Source organism: Bubalus bubalis, chromosome 20 (assembly GCF_019923935.1).
Source record: "Bubalus bubalis isolate 160015118507 breed Murrah chromosome 20, NDDB_SH_1, whole genome shotgun sequence".
NCBI classification, from domain to species: Eukaryota; Metazoa; Chordata; class Mammalia; order Artiodactyla; family Bovidae; genus Bubalus; species Bubalus bubalis.
Window position 1 is genome coordinate 50439764 of NC_059176.1, and position 16328 is coordinate 50456091.

The 16328-nt window shown below is 48.1% G+C and overlaps 2 protein-coding genes across 2 annotated transcripts; both read right to left on the bottom strand.

Annotated features, from left to right (window-relative positions):
* Positions 1 to 3990: 3990 nt before the first annotated feature.
* Positions 3991 to 4893, bottom strand: LOC102397433 (myeloid-associated differentiation marker-like). Its single transcript, XM_006040857.4, has one exon. The coding sequence runs from the start codon at positions 4891 to 4893 to the stop codon at positions 3991 to 3993; it is 903 nt and encodes a 300-aa protein (XP_006040919.4).
* Positions 4894 to 13350: 8457 nt separating this feature from the next.
* On the bottom strand, positions 13351 to 14329 carry LOC102409337 (myeloid-associated differentiation marker-like). Its single transcript, XM_025271464.3, has one exon. The coding sequence runs from the start codon at positions 14327 to 14329 to the stop codon at positions 13436 to 13438; it is 894 nt and encodes a 297-aa protein (XP_025127249.2). The 3' UTR covers positions 13351 to 13435.
* Between the last annotated feature and the right edge of the window lie 1999 nt (positions 14330 to 16328).

Here is a 16328-nt window from a genome sequence, read left to right on the forward strand (position 1 = left end):
TCCTCAAGTTTGCTCAGACTTGTCCACTGAGTTGATGATGCCATCCAACCATCTCATCCTCTGTCTCCCCTTTCTCCTCCTGCCCTCAATCTTCCCAGCATCAGGGTTTTTTCCAATGAGTCAACTCTTCGCATCCCGTGGCAGAAGTATTGGAGCTTCAGTCCTTTAGTACTTCAGTATCAGTCCCTCCAATGAATATGCAGGACTGATTTCCTTTAGGATGGACTGGTTTGATCTCCTTATTGTCCAAGGGACACCCTCGAGTCGTCTCCAACACCACAATTCGAAAGCATCTTTGGCACTCAGCCTTCTTTATGGTTCAACTGTCATATGTGTACACGACTAGTGGGAAAACCATAGCTCGACGAGATGGACCTTTGTCAGCAAAGCGATGTCTCTACTTTTTAAACATGCCACATACATACACAAATATGTATGTGATTTTGGTGAGAGGGTCCGTGCAACCAGGTCTTTTTAGGTGACTGCTATTTGAGAGGAACAGATACCTTAGTTAATGGGATTAGTGCTTTTCTAAGTATGGGAAGATGCAAGTCCCTGAGTTCATAAATATTTCTCCTGTGATATTTAATTGAGGGCTGGTTCTGCCAGGTCTCCCAGACAGCAAAGCACCTCATCCTGATCTTCACTCTGATTTCCCTCCAGGATGGATACTAGGTCAGCAACAACCATGGCTAATGACTTGATTCTTGTCAACCTGGGTGGTGGGCAACATTCTTTATTACATAATCCTGTCCATTTTAGTTTTATTTTCAATAAAATTTGGGAGGCATCTTTGACCAATTTGTCTCAAGAGTTAAGAATTTCACTGATAGACCACTCAAATGCTGTTACTCACCCAGTCCTAGAAACAGTAGCAAGCGCCTCTGAGCCACTTGCCTTACGAGTCCCTCAGCCTCCAGGAAATGGTTCCCTCCTGTTGCTTCTTCCCATGCCTAGAGTCACACTGCTACAATCATGGGTCTTACCTACTATCCATCAGGGCAATTGTTTCAAGTCACTTGGTCATAATTATTTTTATCATAGGCTCTGTTAAACATTTGGTAATACAAGAGAAAGTCATATAAAAGTAAAATAGGCAGAATACAAGCAATAGAACTTGTGGTATTAATAAAGTCATAAGTAAGCATTGTTATCTCCTAAGGAGATACATTGCTGCATCAGAAGAAGAAAAATTCATCTTTATGGTATTTCTGCCCTTAGGGAAGATTAGTTAACACATAATGTGGATGCACAATCACACTAGAGGTGAGGGAGGAGGCCAAACAGGCAAAGAATACATTTATCTTTTTCTTGTCTTCCTAAAAATATGGCAATTACTACATTACTTCTTAATACTGTTCTGCCATGGGAACCGCCTCCTGGGAGCCCTCCCCACCTATGCAACCCGCCTCTGGCTGAGGATCACACGCTTCATCCCAGAACAGGAGTGAGGGGCAGCGGGGAGGAGGGGGGGGCTTCCCCTCCCCTCCCCCACAGCTCTGCTTGCCAGGCCCCTCTGGCCCTGGTTATGCCAGGATGCTGGGCTCTGGGGCTCTGTGGCTGAGAGTACAGACACACATACACACACACACACACACTCAGCATGTACAAAGACACACACACACACACCTTTAAAAGAAGGCACCCGGGAGCTGGCAGGGCCCCTTTAAGAGCTAGGGGACCAGATGCTGGGCATTACTGTGGGGCCCACCTCTTCTTTCCTAACACTGGGCCATTCTCTAGGATTTGGCTGGGGTGGTAAATGGTGGGCTGGAGGGGTAGAGACAGGGGAATAGAGACTCAGGGAGGGTTTCCTTGAGAGGGTGGTTTGCTTGCGTGAGGAGGAAGTCTGCTTGGCAGCTTTGAGCTCCAGGCAAATTTGGGGTGATTAGGATCTGTGGATTTCATATGTTTTCTTTTATCTTGTATGTGCTGGTTGTGTCCGACTCTTTGCGACCCCAGGGACTGTAGCCCACCACGCCCCTCTGTCCATGAAATTCTCCAGGCAAGAATACTGGAGAGGGGTGCTGTTCCCTTCTCCAAAGGATCTGCCTGACCCAGGGATCAAACCCAGGGCTCCTGCAATGGAGGCAGATTCTTTACTCTCTGAGCTAAAGGTTTAAAAGCCAACATTATAGACGTGGTACAAGGGACACCACCTCTGGACAACGCTTCTCTCAGTGATTGACTGCAGGGGCTGATGGGTACCAGGAGCTCCAAGAATTTTTTAAAAATGATGCACATTTACATGGATCTCATTATTCTTGAGTCACAAAGAAACAGGACGCAGCATCAGAAAGCAGCTGGCACACAGAAACACATGTGTGTGCTGCACACATTCAACAAATGCAGTTTCCTTGACTGGCAGCAGCAATCCCCATCCTGTTCAAACCATGCCAGAAAAAGTAAAATGAAAAGAACCTTCTCCCTTAAGAATAGGGCCACCCAGTAACTTGTGCTCTTCTAATCAGAAAAGAAATCCAGCTAACATCAGCTTTAAGGCTGCAGTGGCCATGCTCTTCTCCCGGCAGAGGCAAGACCTGCTGTTTTGATCACTGAGGTAGGAGGGCCACATCGCTTCCCCTCACAAACACTGCAGACAGGTGTCTTCAAGACCCTGGGTTTCTCTGCCAGCTCCTACTTTGATTCCTCAGAGAGTAGTTGCGATGGAAGGGTATCTACTTCTGGCTTCCTCTAAGATCCCCTTGAGCAGCGGGTGTTCAGTGAGCCTGCAAAAATTCTGGAGCCAATCTCAGGTGGGGCACCTAGAGCACCAAGTGGGGCCCAGGGACCCAGGGTCTCTGCTTTAATCCTCTTGCGCTGGAAATTATGGACCTCCAGAGATTTATTTTTTAACTTAAAGGAAAAGTGAAGTGGATACCTCCCTCCACTGGGAGAAAGAGGGTCCAATCCCTATCCAGCCTGCCCCCCAACCTCACTGCCCCATACTCACCCACATCAACTAAGGCATTGCCACGGGACAGACATGCTTTGCAATGAGGCCCCTCCGGAGGCCCAGGGTGTGACCGCTGCACAGAGGCTGTGTGCTGTGGAGTCAGCAGCTCAGGAGTTGGGAGGGGGCGGTGGGCAGAGAAGGAAGGAGTCTCAGGTCCTGATGGATCAGAAGAAGGAAAATGGGGAGAGGTGGTCAGGACACAAGAGATAAGAAAACTAAGAAAGATCAGAAAAGGGACAAAGAGTAGAAAATGTAGGAAAGATGGAACAGCAAGTTCAGTTCAGTTCAGTTGCTCAGTCATGTTCAACTCTTTGTGACCCCATGAACTGCAGCACTCCAGGCTTCCCTGTCCATCATCAACTCTCAGAGTTTACCCAAACTCATGTCCATTGAATCGGTGATGCCATCCAACTATCTCATCCTCTGTCGTCCCCTTCTCCTCCTGCCTTCAATCTTTCCCAGCATCAGGATCTTTTCAAATGAGTCAGCTCTTCGCATCAGGTGGCCAAAGTATTGGAGTTTCAGCTTCAACATCAGTCCTTCCAATGAACACCCAGGACTGATCTCCTTTAGGATGGACTGGTTGGATCTCCTTGCTGTCCAAGGGACTCTCAAGAGTCTTCTCCAACACCACAGTTCAAAAGCACCAATTCTTTGGCACTCAGCTATCTTTATAGTCCAACTCTCACATCCATACATGACTACTGGAAAAACCATAGCCTTGCCTTGATGGACCTTTGTTGGCAAGGTAATGTCTCTGCTTTTTAATATGCTGTCTAGGTTGGTTATGACTTTCCTTCCAAGGAGTAAGCATCTTTTAATTTCAAGAGAAAGAGGCAGAAGAGAATGTGGGAAACCACACAAGACAGGAAGGAGTCAGAGAAGAAGGAGGAAAGGAAACAGAAAAGAGAGTGAGCTGAATGGGGATGGATGTGAGAAGGGAGAGAGGGAGCCAGGAAGATGACATCAGAGAGGACAGAGCTCAGTAATGAAATTTCTGTTAAGAAGAGGAATCGAGACTTGTGGGCAGAATGTTACCCTACAAAAACCAAGGCCATGTATGCGCTGTCAGCCACATAAGCTAGCAAATTCATGGCTGTCAGGATGGCCACAGCCAATCGTTGGTCCCAGACACACAGTGTGGTGGGAAGGTCACCGCTGCAAGTCATATCGTTGGACCTTAGAGGCTGGCCCCCAAAATTCTTGTCAAACTGGTAGAGCGGCCAGAGGACCACAGCGGTGGTGTAGAGGAGGATGGAGAGCACTGTCTGCCCCACCAGGAAACCAGGGTAGGGAATGGACAGCCTTCTGTCGTTGTCCCAGTCACACCCGTTGATAAACAAGTTCACGGCCCCCAGGATGAAACAGATCGAGTACACGACCACACACCAAATCAGGGCCGGCTGGTGCTGGTACAAGTCAATGTTAGTGATGAAGCCAAAGATGACACAGGCCATGGCGTTCTCCAGCCTTCTGATCATGCCTTGAGTGGTGGGCACAAAGCAGTATATATTGCCGGGCCGGGCACACACCCAGGCCACTTCCACGGCATAAAGCACAGAAGCCACAGCTGAGAAGGCAGTGGCGGTGATGGCGTGATTTTGGGCAGGACCCTGAGGCAAGTACTGGATGTAGGTGATGCCGAAGATGATGGAGGCTGAGAGGCAGATGAAGGTAAAGTAATAGGCGTAGGCGTGGAGAAAACCATCCCAGTAGTGGGGGAAGCGGGACCGGAATATACATAACTCAGTGAGGAGGATGAGGAGGGATGCAGAGAAGCAGAAGCACCAGACGAAGAAGCACCAGTTACCTATGCCCGCCCGCAGAGTGTCCTCGACGGCCACCAGCGAGAAGGGCACGCAGGTGGAGAGCAGCTGCCCCAGGCGGAGGAAATAGCCCACGATGGTCACAGAGTCCAGGCCTGAGAACGAGCTCATGGTGCTGTGGCGGTGGTGTGCGTCTGCATCACCGATACGGCTGTGGTCTCCACTGAGGGAGAAAGGTCCAGCTCTGGAGGCGGATCAAGTCAGACGCCTGGAAAAGGCTCAGGGGGCCTGTGATGACTGAGGCTCAGGGTATGTGGAGTTTGAACCAGTGACTCAGACCCCTGGTAACAGCACAGCTGCTCTACAGTTTTTCCCCCCACCCATCACCCTTGGCCTTGTCGGACTTGTCTTATCCGGAGGCCCCCGGCTGAGTTGGGTCTGGCCTCAAATGATGAACATTTTGGATCTTCCTATGTGCCGTTATCTACAGAGACACAGGATAGTGTGGTCTCTATCTACACCCCCAAACCTTTAAGTCTCTGAAACTGGAAAAGAAAAAAAAAAAAAAAAAAAACTTGTTTCATAAGAAATTTGATCTGAACAGACATGAGACCATTTGTGGTCTATATTTATTTCACTTAGTGTAAATGTTCAAGAGTTCAATTGTAGAAATACTAAGATGTTTGATTAAAAGGTGCTTCCAGGCCCCATTGGGTATTATGGCATGTACGGAGATGCACCAGGTTATGTGATTAAAGCTAAAAAATATTGAGTCCCGGAGTAGATCTGACCTGGGGATTTCAGAAAAGGGATTATGGATAGTACTGCTCACTCCATTGTCTGTATGAGAAGATTGACTCTTGGGGAATTTGGTGCCTTCCTTAAGGTGGCATGGCTAGGAACTGGGAATCCCAGATAAAAGTATCAACTGTGGGTTTGAGCAGTTTGCTCTACAGCCCACATGTCAGCAGGGGCCCCGTGGGTGGGAGTTCTGGGATCCAGGACCTGCCTTCAGGCCACGGCCTCCTTCCACAGCAAACTGAAGACACACGTGTCCCGGCCTCTCCTCCCTGCAGCATCACTAGAAAGAGCTGCCATCTTAGGGGACACAGCCCCACCTGGAGGAGGGCAGCTCCAGGGGTGAACAGGGAGGAGCCATGGGGTAAGAGCAAGGCCGTGGGGACAAGATGACATGGGAAGTAGGGACTGCTTTGAATCCTTTTCCCAACTTTTCCTTAGCATATGACTCTTCTCCATTGTGGAAGGGAGACCAGAACCCAACATGACTCAATATGGGACGTCACGGGGGAACCTCAGAATAATTAGCATAATGTTTGGCTCTTAAGCTCCAAAACTGCCATCTAGGTGTGGGTCAGGAATGATCTAGGAGTAGTCTTACCTGAGTGAGGATTTTCCTGGCCTGGGAGACTGGTTAGCAGCTTCCAAGCTGGGAAGAAGGGATTGGAAATGAACAAGGATGCTGTTCATTCCCCATGGAGGAGGGGCCTGGACTGGAACTGAGACAGGAGAACAGGGGCCTAAGGGGTTTCAGGGCTGTGACAGGGACACGTGGCCCGAGTGGCAGGGACCATGGAGACCATGGAATTGCCCAGGTCACCTGCCCAAGACAGTCCCACCAGTCAGGGCTGCAGTTCTGCTCACACAGGGGCTCCTCCAGGGTCCAGTGCAGGGGGAGTGAGGCCCCTCCCAGCCCACCCCCTCCTCAGGGACAGCTGCCCTGTTTCCAAGGGACTATTTGCTGAGAGGCCCCCAGGGCTGAAGGGCCAACACCCTGAGCCCCAGCCAGCTTCCTGCCATCAGGGGATTATTATATCACCTTTGCTGATAATAAACCATGGGACAAGCTGAGGTTGGAAAGAGAAACACAGAGCAAACCCAGAGAACCTCCCTGGACTCACAAAGCTCCTTCAGCCCCAATTGCCAGTGGAGTCCTGGAGCCTGCTGGCCTCCCAGTGGGCACTGCCGGGGTGGGGAAGGGGCACTGGGGTGAGGGAGGCTGGGGAGGTTATGTTTTCTGTACCCCATTTTTTTTCTCACTAACCTCCAGGAACTCATCCTTCAATTTCAGCTAAGACTAAATGACAACTTTGCATTCATTTAATGACACAGAGGGAGAACTGGAAGGGGAAGGAGAGGCATGGGGGTTCCTGCTGTGTGACCCTGGGTAAGGCCTGTGCCCTCTCTGGGCCTCTGTTCCCCCACCTGGAAAGCAGCAGGTTTTTCTGAGTCTCCCGGTAGCCCCTCCTCCACTCTAATCTGTGAGCCTGGACATGGTGCCCCCCGTCAGAGCACCATCTGGATGTGGCTGAACCCTGCCTGCCCAGCAGCCAGGCATGCGGACTGGAAGACAGTGAGCTGGGAAGGTCAAGACCAGGACAGAGGAAGGAGGAGGAGGTGTCAGAAGGGCAGAGAAGGTGGAGGGGAGATGAACACTCAGAGTGACAAGGAGGCTGTGGGGCCTGGAGGGGATGCTTCATAGATGGATGACCTTGGGCAAGCTTATTTATCAGAGCCTCAGTTTCCCCATCTGGGCAATGGTCTTAATATTGACTTCATATGAATTAAATGTATGAAAGCATGTGAAGGACTCATCAGAGGGCCTGGAACATAAGCACACTCAATCCATGACAGCTACCTGTCCCCCTGCCCCTCACAGAGGACCCAGAAGGCCCTGGCCCCACTCTGGACATCAGCATATGCAAGCTTGATTTGTTCCAGATCAGGGGCTGCAAACCAGCTTGTACTGGAGGTGGCCCAGAGGTGTGTTTGGTTTCCCTATACAGTGTTTTATAGAAGAGATCATATAGAATTAGTGTTATTTTTTTCTTAAGTGTTTGTTATCTACTCAGTATTTTAATTTCAGTGAAAATCTGCATTTCCAGCTTTCTTTGACTCCTCAGGAGATCTGGTGTCACTGGGCTGTGTGCCCTTAGGAAGCAGTGGGGGTGTGCCTGGAGCTGAGCACTTACTCAGCCCTTTATATTGTTCCTCATGCTCATCTTTGCTTAGTATTTTCTGTATTTTTCTCATTCTCATGTCTGATTGATATAAAGCAGGACTATGATCACCTCCCATGTCCTGGTTTACCCTCTTGGGCATGGCAGGCCTTCCTGCCTGCTCACAGGAGCATCCACTCCTCCTCCATCCAGGGAGCATCCATGTCCTCAACCTTGTGTACAGCCTTCAACACATTTCAAATGCTCTGAAATCATATGTAGACACGTGTGCACAGACATGCACACATGTTTGCAGGACATATCTGTAACCTTTCTTCCTGTTTTATAAACACAAGACCTTATCATGCACATGGCATCTTGCTTTTCCACCACCCTTGACAGAGGCAGCTGCCTCTGTCCTCTCCAGCAGCCCTAGTCCTCTCCATCCCCTTTACTTATTTCCTTCCCTCCTGGCTCCTGTGGACATTTGCACCCTTCTCTAGATCAGTGGACCCTCCCCTGTGAGTCTCAGACACTGGGGGACACAGGATATGACCAGGGGTCCTGGGATTCATGTGGCCACCATGCTCTAGGGCAGGAGGTAGGCAAGCATTTCTGGAAAATTTTCTGGAAATTAATCTTGATTTTGTAACAAATTAGTAGTACAACAGATTACTGTAAGCTTGGTACCTTAAAACAACAGTAACTTGTTCTCTCACAGTTCTAGAGGTCAGAAGTGTGAAGCAAGGGGTCAGCAAAGCTGTGCTGTCTCTGATGCCCCAGGGGACGGTCTGTCCTTTCCCCCTCTAGCTTCTGGAGACCCCTTAGCTTGTGGCTACTTAACTCCCTCTCTGTCTCCACCTTCATATGCTCATCTTCTCTCAACTACATGTATGTGAATCTCTCTGTCCTTTCTCTTGTAGACACTAATTACTGGACTGTGGTCCCACCCTCTGTCCAGGACAATTTCCACACTGGAATCCTTAACTAAATATGTCAGCAGAGACCCTACTTCCAAATAAGGCCACATTCTGAGGTTCTGAGTAGACATGACTTTTTTGGAGGACACTCTTCAATTCATATGCTCCTCGCTCCCATCTTCCTGTCCTTTATTCATGGTGACTTTTTCTAATGTGATTAATTGTATCACCTGTATTTATTTGCTGTCTCTTTCAGATTGGTGTCTATTCACTGAAGTTCTGGGACTCACAGTGGGTTGAGCCCTCATGTACTTTGTCATTAAACTGTGAGCCCCCTTTTACAGGACCCCCCTTTACCTGGGAGGATCCTGCCACCTGGGTTGGGAGCTTCACCCAGAAGAACTGCACTTGCTCAGAATCCTCCTGGCCAATCACCTGTTGGGTACAAATTGAGTTAATTTCCCAGGTTGGAGTTTTTAGAGCTCAGGGATCAAGAATATTTTGGCCCAAACCCACAAGAAGAGAAGACTTGAGATTTCTATTTCTCCTGTAGTGACTTTAAAAAAAAAAACAATCCCAACTCCTGTGAAGGTGGATGTCAGCCTTATCCTTTCCTCTAGCTGAAGGCCGTGGTTTCCCTTGTCTACCCTTACTCCGACCCTGTAGGCTACGTGGCCCTGGCTTTAGGGAAGTGTCTCAGCTCCAACTCATGGTACATCAGTTCAGTTCAGTTCAGTTCAGTCACTCAGTCGTGTCCGACTCTTTATGACTCATGGGCTGCAGCACACCAAGCTTTTCTGTCCCTCACCAACTCCCAGAGTTTACTCAAACTCATGTCCATTGAGTTGGTGACGCCATCCAACCATCTCATCCTCTGTTGTCCCCCTTGTCTTATCCTCCCACCTTCAATCTTTCCCAGCATCAGGGTCTTTTCAAATAAGTCACTTCTTCTCATCAGGTGGCTAAAGTATTGGAGTTTCAGCTTCAGCATCAGTCCTTCCAATGAATATTCAGGACTGATTTCCTTTAGGATGGACTGGTTGGATCTCCTTGCCACCCAAGGAACTATCAAGAGTCTTCTCCAACACCACAGTTCAAAAGCATCAATTCTTCAGCACTCAGCTTTCTTTATAGTCCAACTCTCACACCCATACATGACCACTGGAAAAACCAGAGCTTTGACCATATGGACTTTTGTCAGCAAAATGATGTCTCTGCTTTTTAACATGCTGCTTAAGTTTGTCATAGCTTTCCTTCCAAGGAGTAAGCGGCTTTTAATTTCATGGCTGCAGTCACCATCTGCAGGGATTTTGGAGCCCAAGAAAATAAAATCTGTTGTCGTTTGGCCATTGATGAGTAGTAATTTTAATAGTGACTCAAACCAAGAAGATACAAGAGGTGCCCCCAGAAGAGGATATAGCCTTCACAAGACCTAGAAAGCTTTCTTTCAAAAGTGGTCTGAAAAAGTAAAGGGCTTTCACTGTATAGGCAGATAGCTATACCTCACAGGTGAAGGTGACAAAGCGCACTCATGGGCTACGAGTGTTGACACAGCCAGACCAAAAAATCTCCTTAAAATTCTAATCTATTTGACTGGCTGCCATGTGCTCCTTCTGGATGGTAGAGACTCTTAAAATATAGGAAACTCTTAAAATACAGGGGAAAAAAGCCTCAGAAGATCAATTATGTTTACATATCAAAGATGCAGGAAGAGAAATGCAAGATCCCTCTAAAGGGCTTTTGATCCTTTAAGGTCAGAATTCTAAAAAGATATTTTATCAAGCTGGTTCTTCTAGCTGCACATGCAAAACTAATTAATTTTGCAAAGTCCAGTGAACACCAATTTGGCCATTTTGGGGTGATATTTCCTTTAATTTCCAATTAAGCAAGACCTTGTAGATATAATTCTGTAGGTGCTTCTCTGTGTCTTTCATCTGAAAATAACCCATTGTGATGAAAAAAATTAATTGACAGTCTAAGAAACAAGTTAGAGAAGTTTTCTACTATCTATGTTTTTTTAATATTATATCTGTAGTTTGTACTTTGAAATAATTACCCAGTATTATTTTCCAGTTCATAATTGAGTAGTTAACCATTCAGTACAATGACTTCTAGGATTTGCTTAAACCTTAGCATCATCTGCTGGATTCTTAAACTGCAGTAGAAAGCTAGTGTTATGTGAATAATTAATACATGTTCCACTCAAATATTAATTTCAGAAAAGAAAGTATAAACTTAATTGGTATATTTAATAGGTTTGAATCAATCTGCCTTTTTATTCCTTCCTCCCTCCAAAAAAGGCAAGATGTAACATGGAAGGAAATAAGTGATGCCCATCAGTCTTTTGGCTGTTTGTTAACACATTGTGTTGCGTGTTGGCTGACCACTGGCCTGTCCCATTGTCAGTTTTCTTCATTGTATAAATGGTAAAATAGTCGATTTAAAATTTTCTGTAATATGGGATCCTTCTCTATCTTTTAAATTATTGTTGTAAAGTTAATCCAGATTATATGGTCCTTAAACTTAGGCAACACAAAAATAGACGCTCTAGCTGGCATGGTCAGGTACGGGTGGAAGTTGGAAGCAAATTTTAGAATTCTACCTCCCATTAGCTGTGTGATACAAGCATTAACTTCCACCAACTAGGATCCGGTTTCTTCATCCGTTTAAAGGGAAACAGATTTTTGTCTAAAACGTCTCAAAATCCTGATATTGAGTACTGCACAAGTGTTCAGTGATTTCAATAAAACTGTTCTTGTGTCAAAAAAAAAAAAAAAAAAGAAACAAGTGGAAACTTTTATTTGGGCCAGTCTGGGAATTATAACCTAGGAGACCGTCTTTCAGAACACTCTGCGAATGTTCTACCCAGGAGGTCAAAGCACAGTTATACTTTTGAGACAAACGGTTATCCATCAAGCGAGGTGTTACTGACACTTAACATGATCCAGATCAGCTCAACAAAGTGTGCGGTGGTCATTGTGGCCCCTTAGGAGAAGAAAGGTTATCTCCTAAGAAGCTGTGATCCTTGATATGATAAAGAAGGAATGTTATCTACTTAGGAGGCGTGGTTAATGCCGATGCATAATACCCAATAAGGGGAAGGAGGAGGCCCAAACAGGGAAAGGAAAATTTTATATTTAATCTTTTCTCCTCTTGCCATTCAAATATGGATTTCATTTCATATCACTCAGTGTGTTTCCACCAAGCAAAATCTTCCTAGTGTCTTTCTCCTGAGAATAGCCCAGGTACTGCTTCTTGAACTAAGTGCCGAGGAAAACCTACCCCTCCAGGGAAGAGTTTAATAGCGCCAAATCAAACTTTGCATAATCACCCAATAACAGGAGATCCAATAACCTCCCCCATATTCATCTGGACTCTCTGAGGAGGCAGATGGGCACAAAAGGTACCCAACCTCCAGTGCCTTGTAGAGTTAGAAGTCTGCTCTGGGTTCCTCCTTCATCAGTCACCAAAACTGCTGACTGAAGGGAAATGAAAAAACAAGAAACCTCACAATCTAAGTTGTGAGTTATGTTCTATTTGGAGACCTCACTGGCGACTATAGCTTGGGAGACACCTCACAGATCACGCTGCAGAACTGTTCCAAAGAGGTGAGAGGGGGCCAGGATACATGGGAGTTTTTGCTGAAAAAAAAAAAAAAAAGGAAACATGTGGTCAAACATCAAAGGATTATCCCTAACCACAGAAACAGACATCTCAAGGTTTAGTGTTTTTCTCAGGACCAGAAGGTGCAGGAGTCTGAGCGCATTAGAATCATTCCTGTCTTTTTTTTTTTAGGTTTTTATTTTATTTTTAAACTTTACATAATTGTGTTAGTTTTGCCAAATATCAAAATGAATCCGCCACAGGTATACATGTGTTCCCCATCAGGAACCCTCCTCCCTCCTCCCTCCCCATACCATCCCTCTGGGTCCTCCCAGTTCACCAGCCCCAAGCATCCAGTATCGTGCATCATTCCTTTCTTATGCATCGTAATGATCTACAGCCAGTGCCCTGTCTTTCTCCATCGTGAATTCCCCTCGGGCTGCCCCACTGGGGGCTACTGCAGTGGCTGAAGGCTGGATGGCCAGCAGCGGTCATGGTTTACAGAAATGATTCACAATATTTTTTTGTCCACAGGCCTATAGACAGTGGGTTTCAGTAAGTCAGTAAAAACTCCAGAGCCAATCTCAGGTGGGACGGAGCCCCAAGGGGAGCCTAGGGATCCAAGTCTCTGCATTAGCACTCCTGCCTAAGGGAAATTATTGATCTCCAGAGCTTTATTTTTTTAACTTAAAGGAAAGGTGCAGTGTACCACCCCCTCCATGAGGACGAAGTGAGGCCTGATCCTTAGCTACCAATCACACCCCAAATCCACCCCACACGCTAACTAAGGCACCCCCAGGGGGACAGACACACTTTGGCAATGAGGCCCCTCCGAGGCCCAGGGTGTGAACAGCTGCACAGAGGGCTGTGTGCCGTGGAGTCAGCACCTCAGGAGGCAGGAGGGGGCGGTCGGCAGAGAAGGAAGGAGTCTCAGGTCCTGATGGATCAGAAGAAGGAAGATGGGGAGAGGTGGTCAGGACACAGGAGATGAGAAAACCAAGGATGACCAGAAAAGGGACAAAAAGTAAAAAATGTAGAAAAGATGAGAGAAGCAAGAGAAAGAGGCAAAACAGAATGTGGAAAACCAAAGAAAACAGGAGGGAGACAGAGCAGAAGAGGAGAAGGGAACAGAAAGGAGAGTGAGATAAATGGGGAAGGATGTAAGGAGAGAGAGAGGGAGCCAGGAAGAGGATGTCAGAGCTTGGTAAAGATACCTCCTGTGAGCAGAGGTGATCAGGAGTCCCCGGGCTGGTCCTCAGTCCCTACAGAAACCTGGCGAGCCCAGTACACCAGGTCGGCCATGTAAATCAGCAGGTTGATGGCTGTCAGGATGGCCACGGCCAGTCGCTGGTCCCAGACGCAAAGATAGTTGGTAAGTCTGTGTTGACAGCTCACATCCCTGGACCTCTCGGGCTGCCCACCAAACTTTTCATCAAATTGGTAGAGTGGCCAGAGGACCAGAGCACCAATGTAGAGAAGGACAGACAGCAGGCTCAGCACCAGATGGAACATGGAGGAGGAGATGGGCAGCCGGTTCTCATAGTCAGCCAGGTTCAACAGGATGGTCACGATCCCCAGGATGAAGCAGATGGAGTACACGGCCACGCAAGACACCAGCAACGGATGGTCCATGTACAGGTAGGGATTGCTGATGAAGGGTAAGATGACACAGGCCACCAGTGTCTCTAGCATCTTGAGGAGGAATGGCAAGCTGCCTGTATAGCCAGTGAAATCACCTGTCTGGGGCCAGCCCAAGATCCAGATTGCTTCGGTGGCATAAGCCACAGTAGAAATGAAGCAGAACGCAGTAGCAGCGATGGCGTGGTCCCAGGAGGGGGTGTAAAACAAAAACTGGACATAGGTGGTGGGGTAAATGATGGAGACCAAGAGGCAGAAGAGGGCGAGGTAGCAGGCATGGCAGAGGAGAAAGTCCCCCCAGGAGAAGGGGAAGCAGTAATGAAGCGCCAGTGATTCAATTATGAGAATGATGAAGGTCACCACGAAGCAGAAGCACAAGATAACAAAGGACCAGGTACTTGTGGGCACCGTCCAGCTGTCCAGGCTGCCCACTAGTGAGATGGCCACGCAGGTGGAGAGCAGCTGCAGTGTTCGGAGGAAGTAGTCCATGATGGCCCAGAAGTCCAGGCCTCAGGACGATTACGTGGAGGTCACGATGGTCATGCAGGTCACCTTCACCTTCAGTATGAGAGTGGTTGTGGCTGAGGACCCACTGGAGAAAGATCCAGCTTCGGGGGCGGATTAAGTCAGTTGTCAGGGAAAGGCTCAGGGCCCTGTGACGGCTGAGGCTCGGGATCTGTGGAGTTGGAACCAATGGCTCAGACACTCGAGTAACAGCACAGCCGCTCCAGAAGGGTTCTCCCCACCCATCAGCCTTGGCCTTGTCAGGAGACTTGTCTTATCCCAAAACTCCCAGCTGGGTTGGGTCTGGCTTAAAACCATGAACATATTTTTGCCCTTTAAACTGTGTCATTATCTACAGGAACACAGAGTAGGATGGGCTTTATCTGACATCCCAAGCCTTTCAGGCTCTGAAAATTAAAGTATTAAATAATTCATTTGGTAAAAGAATTTGACCTAAACATATACGAGATAATTAATGATCTTTATTTATTTCACTTGGGGTTTCCCCTGTAGCTCAAGGGTAAAGAATCTGCCTGCAATGCAGGAGCCTCAGGAGATGCAGATTCGATTCCGGGGTTGGGAAGATCCCCTGGAGGAGAGCATGGCAACCCACTCCAGTATTCTTGCCTGGAGAATCCTTTGGAGAGAGGAGCCTGGGCGGCTACAGTCCATAGCATCACAAAGAAGCGGACACGACTGAAGCAACTTAGCAAGCATGCATGCATTTATTTCACTTAGTGTGAAAGTTCAATTTAGGCAGTTGCACAAATACTAATGTGTTTAATTGCAAAGAGCTTTCAGTGTTATGTCATATACAGTGGATGCACCAGGTTATCTGTCTAGTGCTAAAAATTTCTGAATTCTGGAGCATATCCCAATTCTGACTCCAGAATTGAGACTGTAGAAAAGAGACTGTAGATTATACTGCTAACCCCATTTTACAAACGAGAAAACTAAGGCTGGAGGACTCAAGTGACTTCCCTGAGGTTAAAAGCTGAGGAGTGGGAACCCAGATAGCAATGCCAAAGCTGTGGTTTGAGCACTTCACTCTACAGCCCACATGTCAGCAAGGCCCGTGGGTGGGAGCCCAGGACCAAGCCTCAGGGCTCTGGGACCCAGGACATGCCTTCAGGGCCACGGCCTCCTTCCACAGCAAACTAAGACACAGTGTCCCGGCCTGTCCTCCCTGCAGCATCACTAGAAGGAGCTGCCGTCTGAGGGGACGCAGCCCCACCCAGAGGAGGGCAGGCTCAGGGGTGAACAGGGAGGAGCCCTGGGGTGAGAGCAAGGCCGTGGGGACAGGATGACGTGGGAAGTAGGGACTGCTGTGAATCCCCTCCCTCAATTTTGCCTTCACATGTGACTCTTCCCCATTGGGGAGGGGAACCCCCCAACCCAGCATGACTCCAAAGCGGAACGTCTTTGAAGAACCACAGAATAAACTAACATAATGTCTGACTCTTAAGCTGCAAAACATCCATCCATCCAGATGGCAGTCTGGAAAGATCTAGAAGTAGTCCTACCTGAATGAGGATTCTCCTGGCCTGGGAGACTGCTTAGCAGCTTCCAAGCTGGGAAGAAGGGATTAGAAATGAACAAGGATTCTGTGTCTGATTCTGATGGGGGGCCTTTCAGGGCATCTCAGGGACTGGGTGGGGATTGACAGATGATCAGCCCCCTTTTAAGGGCAGGAGCTGAAAGAGGAGGCCCCTGCAGGACCCCTAAGGGGTGACAGCCTTGAGGTTGCACCCGGGACTGGGGTGGGGGTGTGGGGGCAGAGTGGAGATGACTGGGGGGATCCCAGGGTCCCAGTGGCCCTGAGGCAGCCCAGTAGGTGTCTTCTGACCCAGAAGGGATGCAGGCATGGAGCCAACATTCCCCATGGAGGAGGGACCGGGACTGGAACTGAGAGAGGAGAACAGGGGCCTGAAGGGGTTTCAGGGCTGTGACAGGGACATGTGGCCAGAGTGGCAGGGACCCTGGA

Excerpts from the sequence above, each read along its gene's own strand:
- LOC102397433 (XM_006040857.4), bottom strand. The coding sequence starts at position 4,893 with ATGAGCTCGTTCTCAGGCCTGGACTCTGTGACCATCGTGGGCTATTTC.
- LOC102409337 (XM_025271464.3), bottom strand. The coding sequence starts at position 14,329 with ATGGACTACTTCCTCCGAACACTGCAGCTGCTCTCCACCTGCGTGGCC.